Source organism: Leopardus geoffroyi, chromosome D2 (genome assembly GCF_018350155.1).
Source record: "Leopardus geoffroyi isolate Oge1 chromosome D2, O.geoffroyi_Oge1_pat1.0, whole genome shotgun sequence".
Taxonomy (NCBI): Eukaryota; Metazoa; Chordata; class Mammalia; order Carnivora; family Felidae; genus Leopardus; species Leopardus geoffroyi.
This window is the reverse complement of record NC_059334.1, coordinates 48,813,240-48,831,586: the sequence shown is the minus strand read 5'-3', so window position 1 is coordinate 48,831,586 and position 18,347 is coordinate 48,813,240. Positions and strand designations below refer to the sequence as shown.

Sequence of the window (18,347 nt, the reverse complement as noted above, 5' to 3'; positions counted from 1 at the left end):
TTTGTGTACAGGGAGGGGGTCTGGTGGTCACTCCCTGCCATGGGCAGCCTTTGGGTAGAGGGATTCTGGGCACTTTTCATAGATAGGACGATGTGCCTGCCCCAGGGACAGTGATGGGGGCACTTCTTTTTGAAGCCTGGCGCCCTGGAGATCAAGGATCTCTTTGGGTTGAGGGTTTGACCCCTACCCCCTCAGGCACGCAAAAGCAGGAAAGCATGGCCATGTCCGCTGTGACTCTGCACAGATGGCATTTAATTTAGTCAAAAGCTAGAGCAATACTAATACTCTTATTGTGTCAAACAGTTTGGGGAAAAAAAACAAAACCCAAAATAGGTTTAGAGTTGTTCTTGAAAAAAGCGTATTTTATTGACATGATGATTTTTTAGCTTGGCTTATTTTCAATTTTATTTACTCTGTCTTACCATAAAAAAAATGCTTGGAGTATTTATTCAAATGTATTTCTGAACTAACGTTAAATTTTCATTTTCTCTTGCTTTTTGCGTGCTGGGTCCAAATATTTTCTAGATTTGGGCAGCTCCTATTTTCCTCCTTGAAGAAAAGCCAGCCTCCTAGCTTTTGCTGAGCTGCTTCCTGGGTCCTCCAGTTAGACACCTGAGAAAACAGACAGCATCCCACTCACAGTGCTGCCCATACTCTCACATTCCCGGTTTAAATTTTATAATGAGAATAACATTAGGTACGCCTGGGTGGGTCGGTCGATTGAGCAGCTAACTCTTGATTTCAACTCAGGTCATGATCCCAGGGTCTCGGGATGGTGGAGCCTGCCTAGGATTCTCTCATTCTCTCTCTCTCTCTCTGCCTCTCTCCCCTGCTTGCTCGTTCTCTCTGTCTCTCTTTCACTCTCTCTCAAAACAATATAGTTTGGGGGAAAGTCATAATAATAGCCATAACATGATTAATTTCATGTGTATATATCCTAGTAAGTTTATGTTCAGCATTGATACACCTACAAGCACAGCGAACATGCAGCATTGACTCTTGCAATGTTAACGCCATAACATTAACTGAACCACAAGTGAATCACTTCTGTCATCAGTTACCGTCATCCCCACATCAGGCAGCACACCAGAGCACCAATGGCGGGTTTTGCTTATCCACTCTCTGGAGTGCTCCAGTGTCAGTGAAGGCACTGCCCAGAGAGGTTCTAAATCGGCCCCGGCCAGCAGGGGAGTGACTTCCACGTGTGGCCGCCAAGCACGTGACTTATGGGCAGAGAAGTACAGTTAATATAAAAGGTGGCAAGGACATATTATGAAATACAATAACGAACAAGATCTCGTTAATAACATTTATGTAAAACGTTCATATATTAATACGAAATACAGGTGGCAAACACTTATTACAAAATAAAATAACGAATAAGGCCTCATTCATCATGTTCATATTGATTACATGTGGACATGAAAATATTTTAGATATATTGTGTCATAAAATAAAATGCATTATGAAAATTAATTTCACCTGTTTTGTTTTCCTTCGTGATGTGACCGCTGGAAGGGTTAAAAGCACACGTGTGCCTTGCATTTCTTATCTGTTGGACTGCACTCCCCGGCAGAGCCCAGCTTGGGCGCAGGGACCGGCTTCTATCCGCTAAGGCTTCCCTTTATTCTGGGGAGAAGGCGTTTGGGCAGAGTGGCCTCCCTCAGACCTTCGGGATCTTATCTCACAGCTGTCACCTTCACCTCTTGGTCAGACCTCCAGAAAGCCAGGATGAGGAAGAGGTGGACACCCCTCATGATGCCCCCAGAGCAGCCACACCAGGCACTCACAGGAAGTAATATTGGGGGGGGGGGGAGGCGAGGGGGGAAGCAAGAGTCTTTAAAATGCCAATAATCCAATCCCGGGGGATTTATTGAGGAAATGACTCAGAAGTAAAGTACAGGGAGATTTTCGGGAACTCTTATCTGTGATAGTGAAAGCATGCAAACACCATTTGCACAATTCTATGGGCCGTCTGTGAGCTCACTTCCTTCTCTTCCCAGCCCTACACCTTACACAAGGTCTGTCATGTGGAAACCTCTAGAAGACTAAAAGGCATGTGTCTGATGGCAGAGTCTAGTCTCTAAACTGATTATGTGTGGCTGGCGAGACCTGTATCATCACGTCCCAAAGCCCTGCCACGCCCCAAGATTATATGTGTGTTTACCTTTTTAGGTCGGAGCTCTTAAGCTTGCTAAAAACTTACAACTGCTACCACGAGGGCAGAAGCTTTCAGCTGAGACACCGAGAGGTAAGGCCAGTTTCTCTTCTTTATTCATAGGTCACCGTTTATCTTGGATTGTTGAAGACAGTCCTGGTTTATACCTGCTATTCCAGGGTCATTATGAAGACCTTTCCCTTCACTCTGAGAAGTGTCCCAGTTAGGATAATGAAGTATGAGGCCGCCCATCTTCTGAGTTAGAGACCAGGTTACCAGCTCTCTCTCCCGGACGTCCTGTAAGGGGTGCTGAGGGTCAGAGCGTCCCCTCCCTCTCCCTCCCCCAGCAAGAGTTCAGAGCAGATGGAAATAATCACCTGCAGTTCTTCTCCTTCCACCTGAGATTTTTGCCTACGTGAATTGCCAGGACCCTGGAGACTAAAATCTTTAAGACCGCACAGCCAGTCCCTTCTGTGCCCAGCCCACAGCACAAATAAGGAACTCAGCACAGGGCTCGGGTTTGCCCAAGTTCACAGGGCAATCAAGAAGTGGGAGCAGTCTCTGTGGTTGCCAAGCAGAATAGACATCAGAGAAGGCTTGAAACGGAGGAGAGCTCCCCAAAAGAAGCTCACGTGGCTGGGCAGGTCAGAACGGGAGAGACAGGGCAGGCGTGGGGAGTGGAGGACTCGAGAGAGCACGTGCTGTCTGCAGACGCTGTCGCCCTGCGGACCGAACCCGTGCTGCTGTGCAGGAAGATGGGCTCCAGGGAGCTAGAGAAGTTAGACATCTGGAATTTCATGTGCAATTTCCCAAACCTCGAAACACCAAGCAGGCTAAACAAAACACGTCCATAGGTGAAACGCAGCCCAGGCCAGGCTACTGTCACACAGCTCCGGAGCCTGGAGGGGAGGGAAGCAGCTGGCTCCTGGTCCAGGCAGCACTGGCCTGCCAGTAGTGTGACCTGGAATTGCGCCAACCTCGCACGCCACCTCCCCTGGACCCGCCGCCCTGCACAGGGCCTGGGGCCAGCCCTGACAGCTTGTCTCCCAGCCCCTCTGCACTGTTCCTTTGCTCCCGCTCTTCTTTCTGCAGAGCAGCCTCTCTGATACGCGTCTTATCAGCCACTTACCCAGCTCTGTACTGCTGCTGGAAGGGCTCTGATGCCACCGCCCTGCTATCTCTGCTTTTGCTGTTTCTTTTCTTGCCGCCCGGCTTCGTGTCCCCCGGCCAGGCAGGGTGTAGCACCTGAGCACAGATACTGGATGACTAACCGGCAAGTGCAGGCCCAGGGCAAGCTGAGATGAGTCCCGAGCTCCAGTGTGCTGGACAGTTTAATCTATGCTAAGCGAGGAGTTGGACCCACTTCAGTCCTTGTGCTGGAGGCATGCGATGGGGTCTTCTGGCTGCACCCTGCTTCTTAGCCCTGGGCCATTCAGTGATTGATGTAAGACCCAGCAGCTCTCAACAGGTGGTTTCTGCTCAGCAGCCTCAAAGTCACCTGGGAACTGGCTAGAAATGCAAATTCTTATCACCCTCCTTCCCCCAGGCCTCCTGACTCAGAAACTCTTTATCTTCCCAGCTGTGTTTTAACAAGCCCTCCAGGGGATTGCGATGAAGGCCGAGTTTGAGAACTGCTACTCTTAGAGTTTGGTCTTGACTCTTGGGATTCCCCAAGACAGTCCCCTCTGTAGGAGCAGTTGTGTGGGGAGCAGGGCTGGGAAGCCCCAAACCTGTGCCCTGTGTTTGTGTGTGATGGGACAGGCCACGTGGAAAAGTGAGAGACCCAAAAAGGGGAAGAGGTATTCTCGACGGGCCCCCGTGGTAAGAAGTTAATGCCCCACAGTTGGGGATTTTCATGTTCCTAACCTAAAAAAGGTATGAGGACCTGACTTGATCTCCCCGGAGCCAGAAAGTACCTTGCAGGAAACTTCCACAGCCTTAGCCATCAAGGGGATGCCAGCCTGAGGGAGTATGTGTCTTCGGGAGGTGATCGCCACTATAGAGACGGGCTGTAGGCCTGGGCAGCACCGAGTTCTGATGCTGAAATGCATGACTGGTTCCTGGACACCAAGGGCCTAGCGACCCACCCACCACCCAGCGTTCAGGCCTCCACCGTTTCTCGGAATGCAGCCCCGGGACCTCCTGGACCTCGGAGAATTCCCAGTTGCAGGCATTTGCACTGTGGGGCCACCCCAGGCCGGCTTCTCCTCAGGGGTGGGGCAGACAGGCACCAGGCACTTTGCCTCCGACTCGTTTCTCACCATACAAGAGCTTTGTGACATCAGAATGGCCATTTTCCTGACAAAGAGATTGAGGCCTTCAGAGTTGAAGTCTCCAGCAAGGTAAACACTGCAGTAAGTGGAAGGTGCCAGTGTGGCTGCAAGGCGTGGGCGCTGAATTTGTAACACAGCAACAGCATTACCAGCATTAAGCTTTGAGGGGCCTCAGGGATGCAGGCAGCTGCTTGTCACCTTCAATCAGCAAGCTAAGGGGCCTTCCAGCTACCAAGGGGCTCAGCACAGGTTGCGCCCTCACAGAGCCATGTGGGGCCCAGAAGAGACCTCCCCCCCCCACCCATTGTCACTAGGTTTCCCCCAGAGCAACTGTGGCCTGACTGCCACAGTTTGGGGACACCCCCTCTGCCACCGTCTCCTCGGGGGTCCAGAGCCCTTGGAGAGATGAAGTGTGTCAGGGAGCAGGGGCCACGCCCTAGGGCAAGTGTTTCCCTGTGAACTCTCCCCCAGCTTCCAAAGGGCAAAGGAATCCCCACTCAGGAGGCCCAGGCACCTGCTTCCTCTATTGTACTATAAACTTTGCTTTTGGATACTTGTGCTTGTATTACAATGAAGAGCTTGAGCAACCTGGAGCCATCTGTGCCTTTTGAAAGATAGCAAAGCATTTTAACCAGGCTGGGTGGCTTCTTGAGAGAAAAATGGACCACCTGGAAATACCAGTGGGTAAATATATCACTGTGATGAAAAGCAGGACCCTTATGTCCTGCAGGGGCGTGTGGCCCCCTCAGGGAGCCCGCCTCTGAGGCTCCCCCTGGTGGCCGTGAGCACGCACAACACCCAGTCCCCATCCTTGGCCCCAGGCTCCTGGGCAGGGGAAGAAAGGGGAGGAGCATGCCGGGGCTCAGGGTCTCTGTCTCTCCCAGGGTGGGGAAAGTCAGGATCCCCTTCCCTCTTAAAATGACCCCCCCTTCCTCTGAGGCCTGGAGGCAGAAATGACAGGCAGTTGACAGACCACTGGCACCTGGGTGAGTACTCGGCCATGGACGCGTTCCCTTGAGAGCTCCAAAGCGCTTGCCAGGCTGCCCCCTGGTCAGGCCATTGTGTCCTTTTCCACTCCAGTGGTGGCTGTGGGGAAGAGACTTCTCCATAGGACCCCCATCACAGGGACTCTCTCCGAGGCTGTTGTGTCTCATGGGAAGCTTGGAATAATGCCAGAAACCCCTTCCCCCTGCCCTTTATTCTTTTTTTGGCGGTGGGGGGGGGGGGGGCGGGGGGGGGACACCTTCTGAAGATACCATTAGCTTCTTTCATCTCAGTACATATTAGCAGAGGAGCCAGAGCCCTGTCTGATGTCCCAAATGCAGCCACGTGGTTTTGAGCTTGGGGAGAATTGGCCAACCTCACTCCTCCTTAGTTGCCTCCCTCTGACCCTGGTTCACACAGCTTCGTAGAAGGGGCTACAGCGAGGCAAGCCCAACCCCTGTGGGCACCAGCCAGCACCCACTCCCAGGTCAGCCCTCCCCGCCGCCTCCTAAGGATGTTCTGGCTGAAGGCTGCCCCACGCTTATTTGCCAGCGAAGGTCAGGGCCCAGCAGATTGTGGCAGATGCAGGCATTCGTATATGTTGTTTCTAACTCCATCTCTAAGAGTACGTGCCCCATTTCCCAACCTTGTGAGGTGTGGAGGGCAGGGTTGGTGTCCGCATCTTACAGATAAGGAAACTGAGTAAATTACTTGTCTGAAACTTTTCAATGTATGGTTTACATTCTGCCTCCCCACTCAACACAAAAGAGGGCAGATAGGGACGCCGGGTGGCTCAGTCGGTTGGGCATCTGACTCTTGGTTTCGGCTCAGGTCATGATCCCACGGTTTGTGAGATTGAGCCCCACGTCGAGCTCTGTGCTGATGGCAGGGAGCCTGCTTGGGATTCTCTCTCTCTCTCTCTCTCTCTCTCTCTCTCTCCCTCTCTCTCTGCTCCTCCCCTGCTCCTGATTGTTCAGTCGCTCTCCCTGTCTCTCTCGCTCTCAAAATAAATAAACTTTTTTAAATGTTTCCAAAAGAGGGCAGATAAACATTTTTAAAGTGAAAAGCAATTTTAAAACAGAAAAAAAAGTAGGAAGGGAAGAAGAAAGGAAGAAAATAGTTTGATAGCCCACAGAAGAGACAGAGGACACTGAAGCAGGCTGTGAACTTGAATGTGGCCCCAGCTCTGCCCTCCTCCTCTCCCCTCTGTCCCTTGAGCACTGACCAGGGTCAGCCAGCTCTGACCTGGCCCAAGGGAGCAGGGTAATGGGTCCTCAGGCCTGATTCTTTTGAGTTCTCTGATGCCTCACCTGCCTCTCTGAGGAAGGAGACGCTTCCTCTCCCCTATTCCTCACCCTCACCTCCTTCCTTGCCAGACGCCTCCAGGCTGGAGGACCCAGGGCTGGCCCAGACCTTAGGTCATGTGAAACGAGGCCCTGGCCGCTGGACCTGCCGGAGAGCAGGGCTCTGGACAACAGCCTGCACTTTGGCTCCACAGCCGAGAAGCCCCCTGGGTGGAGGGAGGGATGGGGACAGTGAGGACGGAGCCACCTGGTCTGCAAGCTGAGCTGGTGCAGGTTCTGTCTCAGCCCTCGGCATGGACAACACACCCCCAATGACACAACAGGACTTGTGAGCTGGAGCCACTGAGATACCCCCAGGTACCCTGGTGATAAGTTCCCCCCAAACCCGAGCGGGCACATTTGGGGAAATGCTGTTTTCTCTTGGGCCACATGGAGCGCAGGCTCTGAGGGTGGGAGCCAGGAGGCTGACTCTGGAGTGCCCAGGGCTTCACTCTGAAATCACCGTGGGGCTGAGACCTTTGCTTACCTGCCACCGACCTCATTTCCCCACCCTGAAGCCACCACATAGACAATAGCTACTCCGAGTACAGGCTTACAACACACACCCCATGATGCATGTGGGTTTTATCCCACTTACTCATCAGAAACAGGTCCCTTTAATTACCCCATTTTACCCATGAGAAAACCAATGAACAGAAACATTAAGTCACTTGCCCAAGGTGATCATCCAGCAAGGAACAGTGCGAGTGGGGTCAGTAATACCACATCATGCCAGATAGGCTGTTCTCACTCTTCAGAGGAAAGGGGTCTCGCTATGAAATGCCAAGGCGGGCAGCCCCTGCAGAAAGGTGTCTCCCTCTCAGAGACCTGCCGGGGACAGTGCCCACCACAGGGGAAGAGGGCCAGAAGGTGACACAGACCAGCGTGCTCTATACAGAAGCCTTTATTGGGAGGGGTCAGAGTTCATGGATCACCGGGAGGTGCAAATAGAGAGTTCTGAGGGTGCTGCCGTGGCGGGGGGGTGGGGGGGAGGCTGCGGTCCCACAGAGTGGCTTGGAAGGCCAGGAGCCCTGGTGCCGGTCCCTTGAGGGCCTTGCCAGAGAGTGCCCCTGCACCCTGGTGCCACATAGTCTCCCTCCGGGGGTCCCTCGGGCCTTGCCACCATCCATCTGTCTCTGTGGACCCCAGGGGTCAGCAGAGGAGCCAGTCCGCCTCGGTGGGTCCCTCCTACTTGGCTGCTTTTCCTGGGACTCCCCATACAGCCAGTCCAGGGGGTCAGCAGCACCATCCCTGGGCGGTGCAGGCTGCTGGCCACTGAAGCGGGTAGTAATGTCCCGTAGGGACTCAGTAGGGCAGCTCATCTCGAAGGCCTGGGCTGGCTGGGGCTGTCTGCCGAGTTGGGCCCTGGCTGTGGCCGCGTCCAGCACTGAAGTGGGCTGTGCCAGCTGACAAATGGACTTCACATAGTCATCCAGGCTGGGGGAGGCCAGGGGTTCCTGCCCAGGCCCCCCGGGCGGCATCTCCTCCGAGGTCTCCCGAATCGTGGGCAGGTGGGTCACAGGAACCAGTAGCCGGGACCTCATGGCTGCCGGCGATGGGGAGCAGTAACCTGTTGGTGGACAGAGGACCAGCGGTGAGCGTCTGCCATCCTGTCACCCCTCCTGTGTCCCCTCCCTCATCTGAGAGGCTGCCTAGGTGAATCATGGGCCTGAGAGCAGAGTGAAGTCTGCAGCCCCAAGCCCAGGCTCGGACCTCCTGGACTCTCCCTTTCCTGCTAACCCTGGACACCATGTGCTTAAGAATCTGTCATTCCTGTAGTTTAAGAACCTACACAAATAAGAGAACCTGGCCTAATGGACTGGAGTCAGAGGGAACCTGGGAGTAAAGCCAGTCTCTGCCAGTTCCTGACCTGGGGACCTGTGGCAGGGTCACCTCTCCAAGTCCCCCCTTACCCGTCCATAAAACAGGGTTATAAATACCCGCTGGAAAGGATGTAAGAAACACATGGAATGACCCTACACGTGAAATCTCTTCGAATGTGACGCCCTCTGCAGCTATTAGCCGCTAACTGCATCCCCTGGTCTCTCGTAGCCAGTGAGGCTGTGTAGGTCCCTGCCCTTGAAGAGAAACAAAACCCTTCCATTTTATCTCAAACCAGAAGGAAGCTGCTCCCTCTTACCGGTAGCTGAGGGAACGTGGGGAGAGCAGGGATGCCGGATGAGCAAGGACAGTCCTTGGGAAGACCCGCAGAGCTCAGGGTGGAGGGCTGGGGGCCCAGCCAGCTGAGTCCCGCGTCCCGCGTGGAACGTGGGGACAACTGGCCCCTGTCCGGAGCGCTGGCCTCCGGGAGCCGTCTGGTGAACCTGGAGGTGTGGCCGTTGCTTTTATACTTTTCCACCAGCCATCAATTACTGTCACGAGGGCCAAAAATAGCAGTGCACAGGAAGGCTTTGGGAGGAAAACAGCCGGGTGGGGCGGGGTTTGGCCCAGCAGCTGGCCTGGAGCTACAGGAGGCCCTGGGGGATGTTTACTCTACAGGGCAGGGGAGGGAGGGGCACCATTCCTGTGGAAGAGTGGAGTAGGGGCGAGTGGAAGAGGGGTGAGGGAGTGGTGGGCAGAGGGAGGAGTAGGGGGCTCCAGTAAGGAGGAAGGTGTTCGCTAAGACCCAGAACTGAGGGTACACAATGACTTCCTGACTTACGGAAACGTGAGGCCTTGGGACAGCACATTCTAGTCCTGCCTCTGTCTGCATGCACTTCCCCACCTGTGTGGCGAGGGCTGCCCAGAAGCCCGGAGGTCCTCTTCTGACCTCGGTTTCCTCTGATTTGACCAGAGACAGCTGCAGACTGACAGGGCCTCCCCTCCATTCCATAGGGGGCAGGCTGAGGGACAGTGGAGTCGTGGCTGGGGGGACAGCGTGGGGGCTCATACGCGGCCCATGCAGGGACATAGGGCCAGCAGTCCCCAGCACAGCTGACCCCTGACCTGGGAGGCTCTGCTCTGCTTTAGCTCCTTGCTTCCAGCCCCAGGGCAATTCCCCCTGCCTCCTTCCCTGCCAGCTCTCCAGAGCCTTCCAATGGCATATTTGAAGCTTCAGCCCCAGTGTGTCCGGCCCCACTGCCCTGCCCCAGCCGTGCTCTCTTTTCCTCCTGACTCTCATACCCAGCACCTGACTGGTTTGATCTCCCTCCACCCGGGTCAGCCGGGCCGGCAGGCATGGGTCTCTGTGAACAGACATGCTGAGGTGTTTTAGGTGGGGCAGCAGCTCAGAGGAACCCCACTTTGGGTTTCCTTACTGCCCCCTTTAACTCCAGTGAATCAATCCAGTCTCTCCTTTGTTGGGAGGGTTAGTTACCTATCTGTGACTGTGTAACATCAGTGGTTATCAAAAAACACTCTGGTTTGTTGTTGTTGTTGTTTTCTTTTTTAACAAGTAGTGCAAGGCCATTCCAGAAAGCTGTGTGTACTTTTGATAACCTTGAACAAAGTGGAACTGTTTTCTCTGTGGATGGCGGAGTGTTTTAAGCGATGACTAACTTAGTATGAAATCAACACTGCAGGGCACATCCCCCGTAAGGCCTTCCGGGGATATGAAGAAGTTTCTACAAGGTCCCTTCTTCTTGCAAGGCTTCCCATGCCTATAAGGAGAAAGAAATGGAATTTGTGAATCTAGAGTGATGTTCAAGATAGCAATGGGAGAACGATGTTCAAAGTTCACTGCCCAAAGGCTAGTATCAAAGCAGATTAGGAGCCTGGAGCTGGGAGGACCACAGCTCTGGGGAAAATGAGGCCGAGAAGAGTTCAGACAGATGCTCTGAAAGCAGCCTGGCCAGGCACACGCGTGGGGGCCGTTAGGCTGGGCACAAGGAGCCTGGAGGTGGTCGCACATACATAGGAGCCTGAACTAGGTCGGAAACAGAATCAAAAAGACCTGAGGGGTGTGAGTGGCACCCCTGAGACCTGAGGGCACTCGCTGAGGGTGCCTCTGGAGGGTTCTGACAATGAGGACCTCAGAGTCTGGCAGAAGGGCAGTAGGTAGCTGTGCCATCTGCAGACCTTAGGAAATCAAGTCTGGTTGGGGACACAGAATGAGAGCTCTTGTAGATCTTCTGAGTGTTCATGCCAATGGCGATCCATGGGACTGGCTGTGTCCAGGTGGTGAGGAAAGCAAGACTGGCCCTCAGGAAAGAAGGCAGCTTGGAAATATGGGGGTGGGTCCGGCCCACTCGAGTGGTTACTGTGGCAAATGGCGGCAGTGTGGGGAGAAGGGTGAGGCTGAGACCCAGCTCCGAGGACCAGCAGGGAATGGAATCCAGCGCCCTGCACATGTTCGCAGCAGGACATGGTGACCGTGGGGCCTCTTTCCCAGGTGCAGTGTGGGGGGAGGGGTGTGGGAAGGCTCTCTGCTTGGCACTGGTGTCACTGTGGCCATGCTTCTCTGGAACATGTTTCCTTACTCCTGTGTGGACGTGCTTGCTGGATAGCAGCTGGGTTCCTGTGGGACGCCTGACTCAGCCGCTCTGTCCCAGGCTGTGCCCCTGGCCAGACGAGAGCTGAGCAGTGAAAGGGCACGCCCCAGGTTTCCTCTGGTCAGTCACATGGCCTTACGCTTTGGAGCATGTAGAGGCTTGTGTACCTTCCCCCTGGGGAGAACCCCAAGGAGGAGAGGACGTGTTTGGGGCCAAGAGTGTGCAGGGCGTCCCGTGGATGACAGGCTGGCCCTTACGGGGGCTGGAGGGAGGGTGGGCAGTGACCCCCGAGGAGGGCTGCTCTGGGGAATGAGGCTAAGCTGTGTGGGTCCCCACAGGAGGAAGGCGCTTTGATCATTGAGGGACTTCTCAACATTGCCTGGGGACTGAGGCGGCCAATCCGGCTCCAGATCCAGGATGACAGGGAGCGAGTGCATCTCTCGGCAGCCTCCTGGACGCCTGGACAGCCCAGCTGCCACCTGTGAGTGCCGGGATGGCTGAGGGAGGGCCAGGGGGCCTCCCTGACAACTGTTCAACCCCGCTTACTTTTTGAGAGGTTCAGGGGCTGGGGTCCTCAGTCTCAGGGCAGAAGCCCTGCTCCATCATGGGGCACATGAGAGCACAAGCCAGCCTTAATCCTTGTCACCCCGCGACTGCCTGAGCCCATGACCTCACCTGCCAACAAGTGATCTTTCTAGATGATGACCAAGTCACCTCACTCTTGGAGAATTTTCCAGACTCCCATCACCTCCAGTTGTGTTTTTCATACATTCACGGGAACCACCTTATCTGCAAGGAGGCAAGCTACAGCCAGGGTGCTCCCCCCATCCTGGACAAAGTGAATGTTTTTTGGCATCTGTTCTAGCTCAAAAAGTCACACAGATTTCACCTCTCACTGCTCTGCTTTTATTTCAATATCAGAATTTGTTTTTATAAATGTACTTGGACTCGATACCAGATTTATCTTAATATCAGAAATACGTTTTAATCGTGACAAAACAGGTCCCTGTTTTATTGCTTAGTGGACATTTGCCTCCTCTTGCCCTGTCACCCCCAATAAAGGGAAGTTGGCTGCTGTGTTTTGCTTGCTCCTGCCTATAATGAATCCTTCTGAGAGGCAGAAATTCAAAACTTTCTCCCCTTCAAAAATTCAAGTACAGGTGCTGTTCTGAGGGCACTGAACACCCCACCCCCCCCCACCCCCCCGCCGCCCCTTTGCACCCCATGCAGACTTAGAGTATAGCATTTGGATGGACTTCTTAGAAAGGCTGTTAGTGCGATTCATGCGTCCCACTCCCTGGGGTAAAGCAGCCACGTGAGCAGACAGACAGCAGGACCCTCAGAGGCCCTTCTCCAGCCTGGCACCAGCTACCCTCGCTTGGGGTCCACCCTGCCCAGAGGCCCAGAGGTTAGCCCCTCAAGGTTGCCCCTGCCCAACACTCCATCAGGCCTGAGGGAAGCCCAGAAGGCCCGCTCAGCGCTTGGCCACAGACAGCGCCTCCCCAGTCTATGCCTAGGAGTGCATGGGCACCGCCTGTGTCCCTGTGTCTGTGCAACAGGGACAAGCTCACTCGGGTCAACGGGCCCGACTCCCTCTCCCTCCAGCAGACACCATGGCAATTCTTTGCTCTTCTTTTAATATTTGGCATTAACTCGGTGTGAAATCCAGCCTTACCTCAGCCTGCCCTGCTTCTCACCTTTGTCCCGTCCACAGAGGCATCCATCCTTGTCTCTCTAACTTGAGCTACTTCTCTCTGTCAGCAGCTCTGTGAGCACCATGATTGTCTTTTCAGAAAGGAGCCGCTTCTTCAGGAAGGCAAGGTCGCTGCCCAGGAGCCAAACGCTCAGACGGCGCACAGCACCGAGAGTTCCAGAGACGGCTCAGGTAAGTGGGGCCTCAAGCTACCCGGCACCGTGTCTCACTCAGCCCGGGTAGGAGCGGAGGGGCTTGGGTCAGGACTGTCTCTGAAGGACAGCTTTGTGGAGGGGCACAGAGTGGCTTCACTTGTCTTCAGGAACAACACTTGGCTGAATCCCTCCTCAGTATGAGGTAGTCTCATCAGCTCCTCATAGCAAAGGAAGCAGAGGCTTGCAGAGGTGACATTATTTGACATAATTTGCCTGAGTCCCCTGGACCGTGCTGCATTGCAGAAAGGAGACAATATCGGGAGCGGACATGGTGCCCTCCTGGCCCTGCGAACCTCTGGGACATCTTCACACTCTGGGGTCCAGACTGCTCTTCTGTCCCTCTCGCACTCAGTCGGGGCTCAGAGGGTTGGGACAGGGCCGCCAAAGACCTGCCCTGAGTGCCCAGAGACAGAGGCCCACACCACGGCCATGTGGTGTGGTGACATAGGTCATCCTGCCTGGGGGTCACCTTTCCGGTCTGCAAAGTGGGCATCACCCGAGCTGGACCCCAGCCTCTGTCACAGCAGCAGCATTCACATTACTGTCTGCTGTAGCGTGGTGCCACCACAAAGCCCCAGGAAGCCAGGTCCCATGCACTGCAGCACAGCAGGTCTCTGGACCTGTGCACCACCCGGGACCAACTTTCTCATTCATTCCTCCCTGCAGAGCCCGTGGAGGAGGATGAGGAGACCCCACAGCTGATGCGGACCAAGAGCGACGCAGCCTGTGTGATCCAGAGGAGGCCCCGGTCCCGCACACCCGGTGAGGCCCAGAGGATCCGGCGACATCGGTTCTCCATCAACGGGCACTTTTACAACCACAAGGTGATGTCCCAGCCCGGCCTCTCCCCTGGGCCCTGAAGCTGAGGCCACGGGGAACCAGCCCCCAGCCTGCACGGGTGCAACTGTTGGGCTTTCGCTAGGCCAGGCCGCACAGAAGTCTTGTCAGAGTTCACTGTCACCCTGGCCCTGTGGACTGGGGTGGTCGTATCTGTGTCCTCATGGGGAGATGGTCTCAGGAGGAGAAAGAACTTGCCCAAAGTCACATCAAAGTAGCATTCAAAAAAACAAAACAAAACAAAACAAAACAAAGCATTCCACCTGGTGACCCCAAAGCCTGCGTTGTTTTGTTTTGTTTACCACATGCTTACTCACTGTCAATCCATTTTCATAAGTTGCATGGATTTTTGGAAAGTAATGCCATGTTTATGTCTAATGAGGCAGTTTTCTATGAGGTTTCCACCAGAGCTCAGTTGACGGTTTTGTGGGAACATGACGTGCTACTGGCATTCTTACAGGGCAGATTAGCCCCCTCGGTTGAGGTGCGCCCAGAGGCATGTGCTCCTGTGTCCCAGAGAACCTGCCCTGCTCCTGGTTCCCAGCACTTAGCCTTTTGTCCGAGTGCACATTGTACTGACCCTAGGAAGAGATCTCCTTCCCCAGATGACATCAGTCCCTAAACAAACCGAAGTGTAAAAGGAGAAGTTGATTGTTTCTATAAATGGCATGAGTGGCAGTGTGGGTGAGGCCCCGGATGGAGTGTCCCATAACGGGGCCACATCCTGCAGCGCTGGGAAATGGAAGCAGGGGTTTCCAGCTGAGGCAGCTGCCCGTCTTGATAGGCAATGACTCATGGGAGGGGGAGGGGGCCTGGCAAAGGCAGGTCTCAGGGTCAGATCTCAAGAACGGTTACACAGTTGAGGCCTGCCAGGAGCCACTCAAGTGCTCTGGGGGCACCCTGGACTTCGGGGTGAAGAATTCAGCAAGGCAAGCTTGTTGTCAGGACCCGCCTTCCACTCTGTGCTGGGTTGGCAGTGAGTGTTCAGGGGTGACAATAGGTTATCTTTGCTAAGTGCAGAAAAACCCAGGACTATTTGAGAGTCAAGTTTCCTGAAAGGGCACAGGGGAGGTAGGGTTGAGGTTAAGCAGAGATTAAGAATGGTTTGGATTAGCCAGACGACTCTCAATCTGGCTTGGGTATTCTTTAAATCTGGTTCCAAAGGGGGTTGGTCTGTAAGGCGTTATGTAAGTATATTAGATATTTATATGCTAGTTTAAGGAATTAGTCAAAAATTTTAAAAGAATATTTGCATGGGATTAGGCTCTTTGTATTTCTATGTTCCTAAAAAAGGAACCTTTTGATCCGTGACTCCAGGTACCAAAGAGTGGGGTTTATCTCCAGTACGTTTACCCCCCTCTTCTGAGAGAGTGACCCATCTCTAAGATGTGTGTCTGGCACATTAAGCCTTATTTTAGTCATTACAAATATCCCAGAGACACAGAGATCTGAGCACTCTGTATCCTTCAAAATGCACAGCAATGACCAGTGAGAGCTTTTGTCTCGGCCCATTGGAGCTGCCCTGGCGAGAAGGGCTCTTCAGCCAGCCCAACACTGAGCCCACTAGCCTGTAATCCAGTCAGGGTGGTTCTTTCTCCCAGTGACAGATTTACCTACAGAAGGTGGGTTCCTTCTTCCAGGCAAACTGACTAAACCCCAGGACGTGAGCTAGTGTCTTTAGGCATGTTGGACAGTGGATTCCCATCTCCTGGCTGAGTAAAGGGCTCCCCCTCTCTCACCTTACTTACGATCCATTCAGAATCCGTGTCCTTAGAAATCAGGTGACAAAGTATTTGAGTCACAGGCAGCAATGGGAGAAAAGAAATTCCTAGAATTGACTTCCTGAGGTTGTTAGTCTGGATTTTCTTTCTGAGGACTGCACGCTATTACTTCAAGACTCCATCATTTTTCAAAACTATTGTGATTTGCAGTGATGTTGACATGATTTCTAGACCAGGTTAAACTTGGTACCTGTCCCAGTGCTTTGCCCTGGGCTGTTGGATTCAAATGTGTTTTACCAGAGAGAAACCCTTGTGGTTAGAGATGGCAAAGATGGGAGCTTCGTTCCTACGTGGAGCTGGTCAGTATCATCGTGAGAGAAGGCACCAGGCAGAAGCACTGACAATGTCTTGTTGACAAGACCTTTCTTCTCCTTGAAATGGCCTACCTCCTCCAGTCCGTATTTCTTGGGGACTGAAAGCCTACTCTGGCGTTCTGTATCTCCCAGAGTCATTCTACGTCTCAACTTTGGAGGAGGCAGGTCTGGATTTGAGTCTGACCCTGGTGCTTGGGGACACTGAGCAGGTCCTTCATACACCCGAGCTCCAGTTACTTCCTGGGGACAGCAGGGCTAGGACCACAGAGGAGGAATGTGCAAATTTGAATTTGGTGTTGGCAAGTGAGGAAGAGCTCACCTGGCGGGGGGGAGTGAGTCTCACAGGGAGGACCCAAAGCAAGGGCTTTCCAATGGCTCTGTCCTTTCTAGATGGGTGACCCTGACGGGCTACTTAACCTCTCCGAGCTTCAGCATCCTTTCTTAAAAGGAGGACTAGTGACAGGTACTTCGAAAAGCTGTTGTAAGAGCCAAAGATTTGGGATGAAATGCTAAGCAGGTCTATAACCTGGCTAGTGTTCATTGAGGACTATGAAGCCTCAGGCGATGCCCTGGTTGACTGGATATATGGTGTCTCATAGGCAAAGGCAAGGAACATAATGTGAAGAGTCTGTGTGGCTGGACCACAGGGACACGGGGAGAGAATCATCGTACCACATGTGTAAACAGTGAGAGGAGCTGTGGATGGTGCCGTTTGGGCCATGGGAAGCCTTCAGAGACTTTTAACAAGAACTGTGCTAAAAGACAGTGCTTCTCAAGTTGTCCTGTATGGAAAGCATCACCTGGCGGTTTCCTCAAAATGCGAGTTCTGATTCAGGAGGCTGGGGCTGGGAGCCAAGACTCTGTGCTAACGCAGCTGGTCCAGAACACACAGAGCTGCAAGGTGCTTGAAAGGTTGTTCCTTTGGGCAGCAGGGTGGAGAATGGATGGAAAGTGCTGAGATTGGACAGGAGAAAGGTGGGACACTTAGGCAGTGTAGACGGACAGCCTCTTCTCGGGCACCGCTGGGAGAATGGGGAGGAGTGGACCGATTCGAAAACTTTCCGTCTTAGAATCAACAGACACTTGGCAATTTGACTCAGAGACAGAGTGAGAAGGAGACTCTGGTCCCCGCCCCCTCCCCACCCCCTGTGAAGTACTTCCATGGGACTGGCTCCTAGGATCAGAGAGCTGGCCCTGACAGCTTTGGAGGCATCTTTCTTTCAGTCCTCTGTTGCTACAGTTTCCCCAAGTGCACCCAGATGTGGGCACAGCTGTGTGTAGACCTGTGACCGGACAAGCACAGGTGTTCCCACAGCCCAGGTTCACCTGTCCCTCTGGACCATTTGGCTGACAGTGTGCCCAGACCCTGCCTGATGTCACTTCCATGTCCCTCTGGCCCTGCCCTGAACTCTCCGCCTCCCTCCACAGACCTCAGTGTTTACTCCTGCCTATGGGTCTGTGACCAACGTGAGGGTCAACAGCACCATGACAACCCTGCACGTGCTCACCCTGCTGCTGAACAAGTTCCGAGTAAGTCTGGCCATGAGCGGCCTTGCCCCAGGAGGCTGGTGGTTTGCTGTTTTGTTGGAGGAGGGGGCTGGCAAAGGCTGGGGAAGGTGCCCGTGGTTCTTGGGTAGAAGGTCTAGCAAGGTTTCCTGGACTGAAGCAGCATCTCTGGGATTTAGAGCAGGGAGAGGGGAGGATCCTTGGGGACTTGTGTGTGTAGCACTGGGGGTGTGGTTACTGCCAGGGATCCCTTTCTGTCCGTCTTGTCCCAGAACGCCGTGGTCTGACTGCCTATCACTGCCTGTACAGGTGGAAAATGGCCCCAGTGAATTTGCACTCTACATTGTTCACGAGTCTGGGGGTAAGTGTCTGCCTGTGCTTCCAGATCATGAAAACAAAAGCCGCTGTCCATTTGGCAGGCTCACTGGCCGTGCTGCTTGGGCAGGGGGCCACGACGAATGCCTCTGCCAGGCCGAAACCCAGCCACCCTCGCTATGCCTCTCAGAATCCCAAGGGAAGTCACCATCTCCAGCCTCGCTCAGTTGGGAGGGGTTGGGGGATGTGTGTCGGGGTCCGGGAGTTGGAGCTGAAGGTTCCCCCCCAAGTACGTTTGCCGAGCCCGCATGGCCCTCTGTACAGCACTGGCCTCCCCATGGCCACTCTGCCCTCTCTGCTTCTCCCTCGGCTCCTGTTCCTCTCTGACCTGGGCCTTTGCTTTGTGCCACAATCACACGTCATTCCGGGCACCCTTCTCTTCCAAGCCTGGAGAAGATTCCTGGGCCCCCCGGACATCCGTTTTCTACCACATTCCCA

At 54.0% G+C, this 18,347-nt stretch overlaps 2 protein-coding genes and 1 long non-coding RNA gene across 4 annotated transcripts in view; 1 reads left to right on the top strand and 2 right to left on the bottom strand.

Moving 5' to 3' along the window:
- Positions 1–18,347, top strand: part of RASSF4 (Ras association domain family member 4) — a 32,633-nt gene that overhangs the window by 10,344 nt on the left and 3,942 nt on the right. For both annotated transcript variants that reach the window (XM_045438079.1, XM_045438077.1), the window contains exons 3-8: positions 2,176–2,251; positions 11,527–11,669; positions 12,982–13,073; positions 13,763–13,920; positions 17,457–17,558; positions 17,844–17,895. In XM_045438079.1, the coding sequence (XP_045294035.1) occupies positions 2,176–2,251; positions 11,527–11,669; positions 12,982–13,073; positions 13,763–13,920; positions 17,457–17,558; positions 17,844–17,895 (623 nt within the window). The remainder of the gene's footprint in view (positions 1–2,175; positions 2,252–11,526; positions 11,670–12,981; positions 13,074–13,762; positions 13,921–17,456; positions 17,559–17,843; positions 17,896–18,347) is intronic.
- Positions 221–4,179, bottom strand: LOC123576771. Its single transcript, XR_006701573.1, has 3 exons — positions 4,075–4,179; positions 3,288–3,403; positions 221–612 (listed from the first exon to the last, which is right to left on the bottom strand). It is a non-coding gene; the product is annotated as an uncharacterized LOC123576771 (long non-coding RNA).
- On the bottom strand, positions 7,647–8,302 carry DEPP1 (DEPP1 autophagy regulator). Its single transcript, XM_045438080.1, has one exon. The coding sequence runs from the start codon at positions 8,300–8,302 to the stop codon at positions 7,676–7,678; it is 627 nt and encodes a 208-aa protein (XP_045294036.1). The 3' UTR covers positions 7,647–7,675.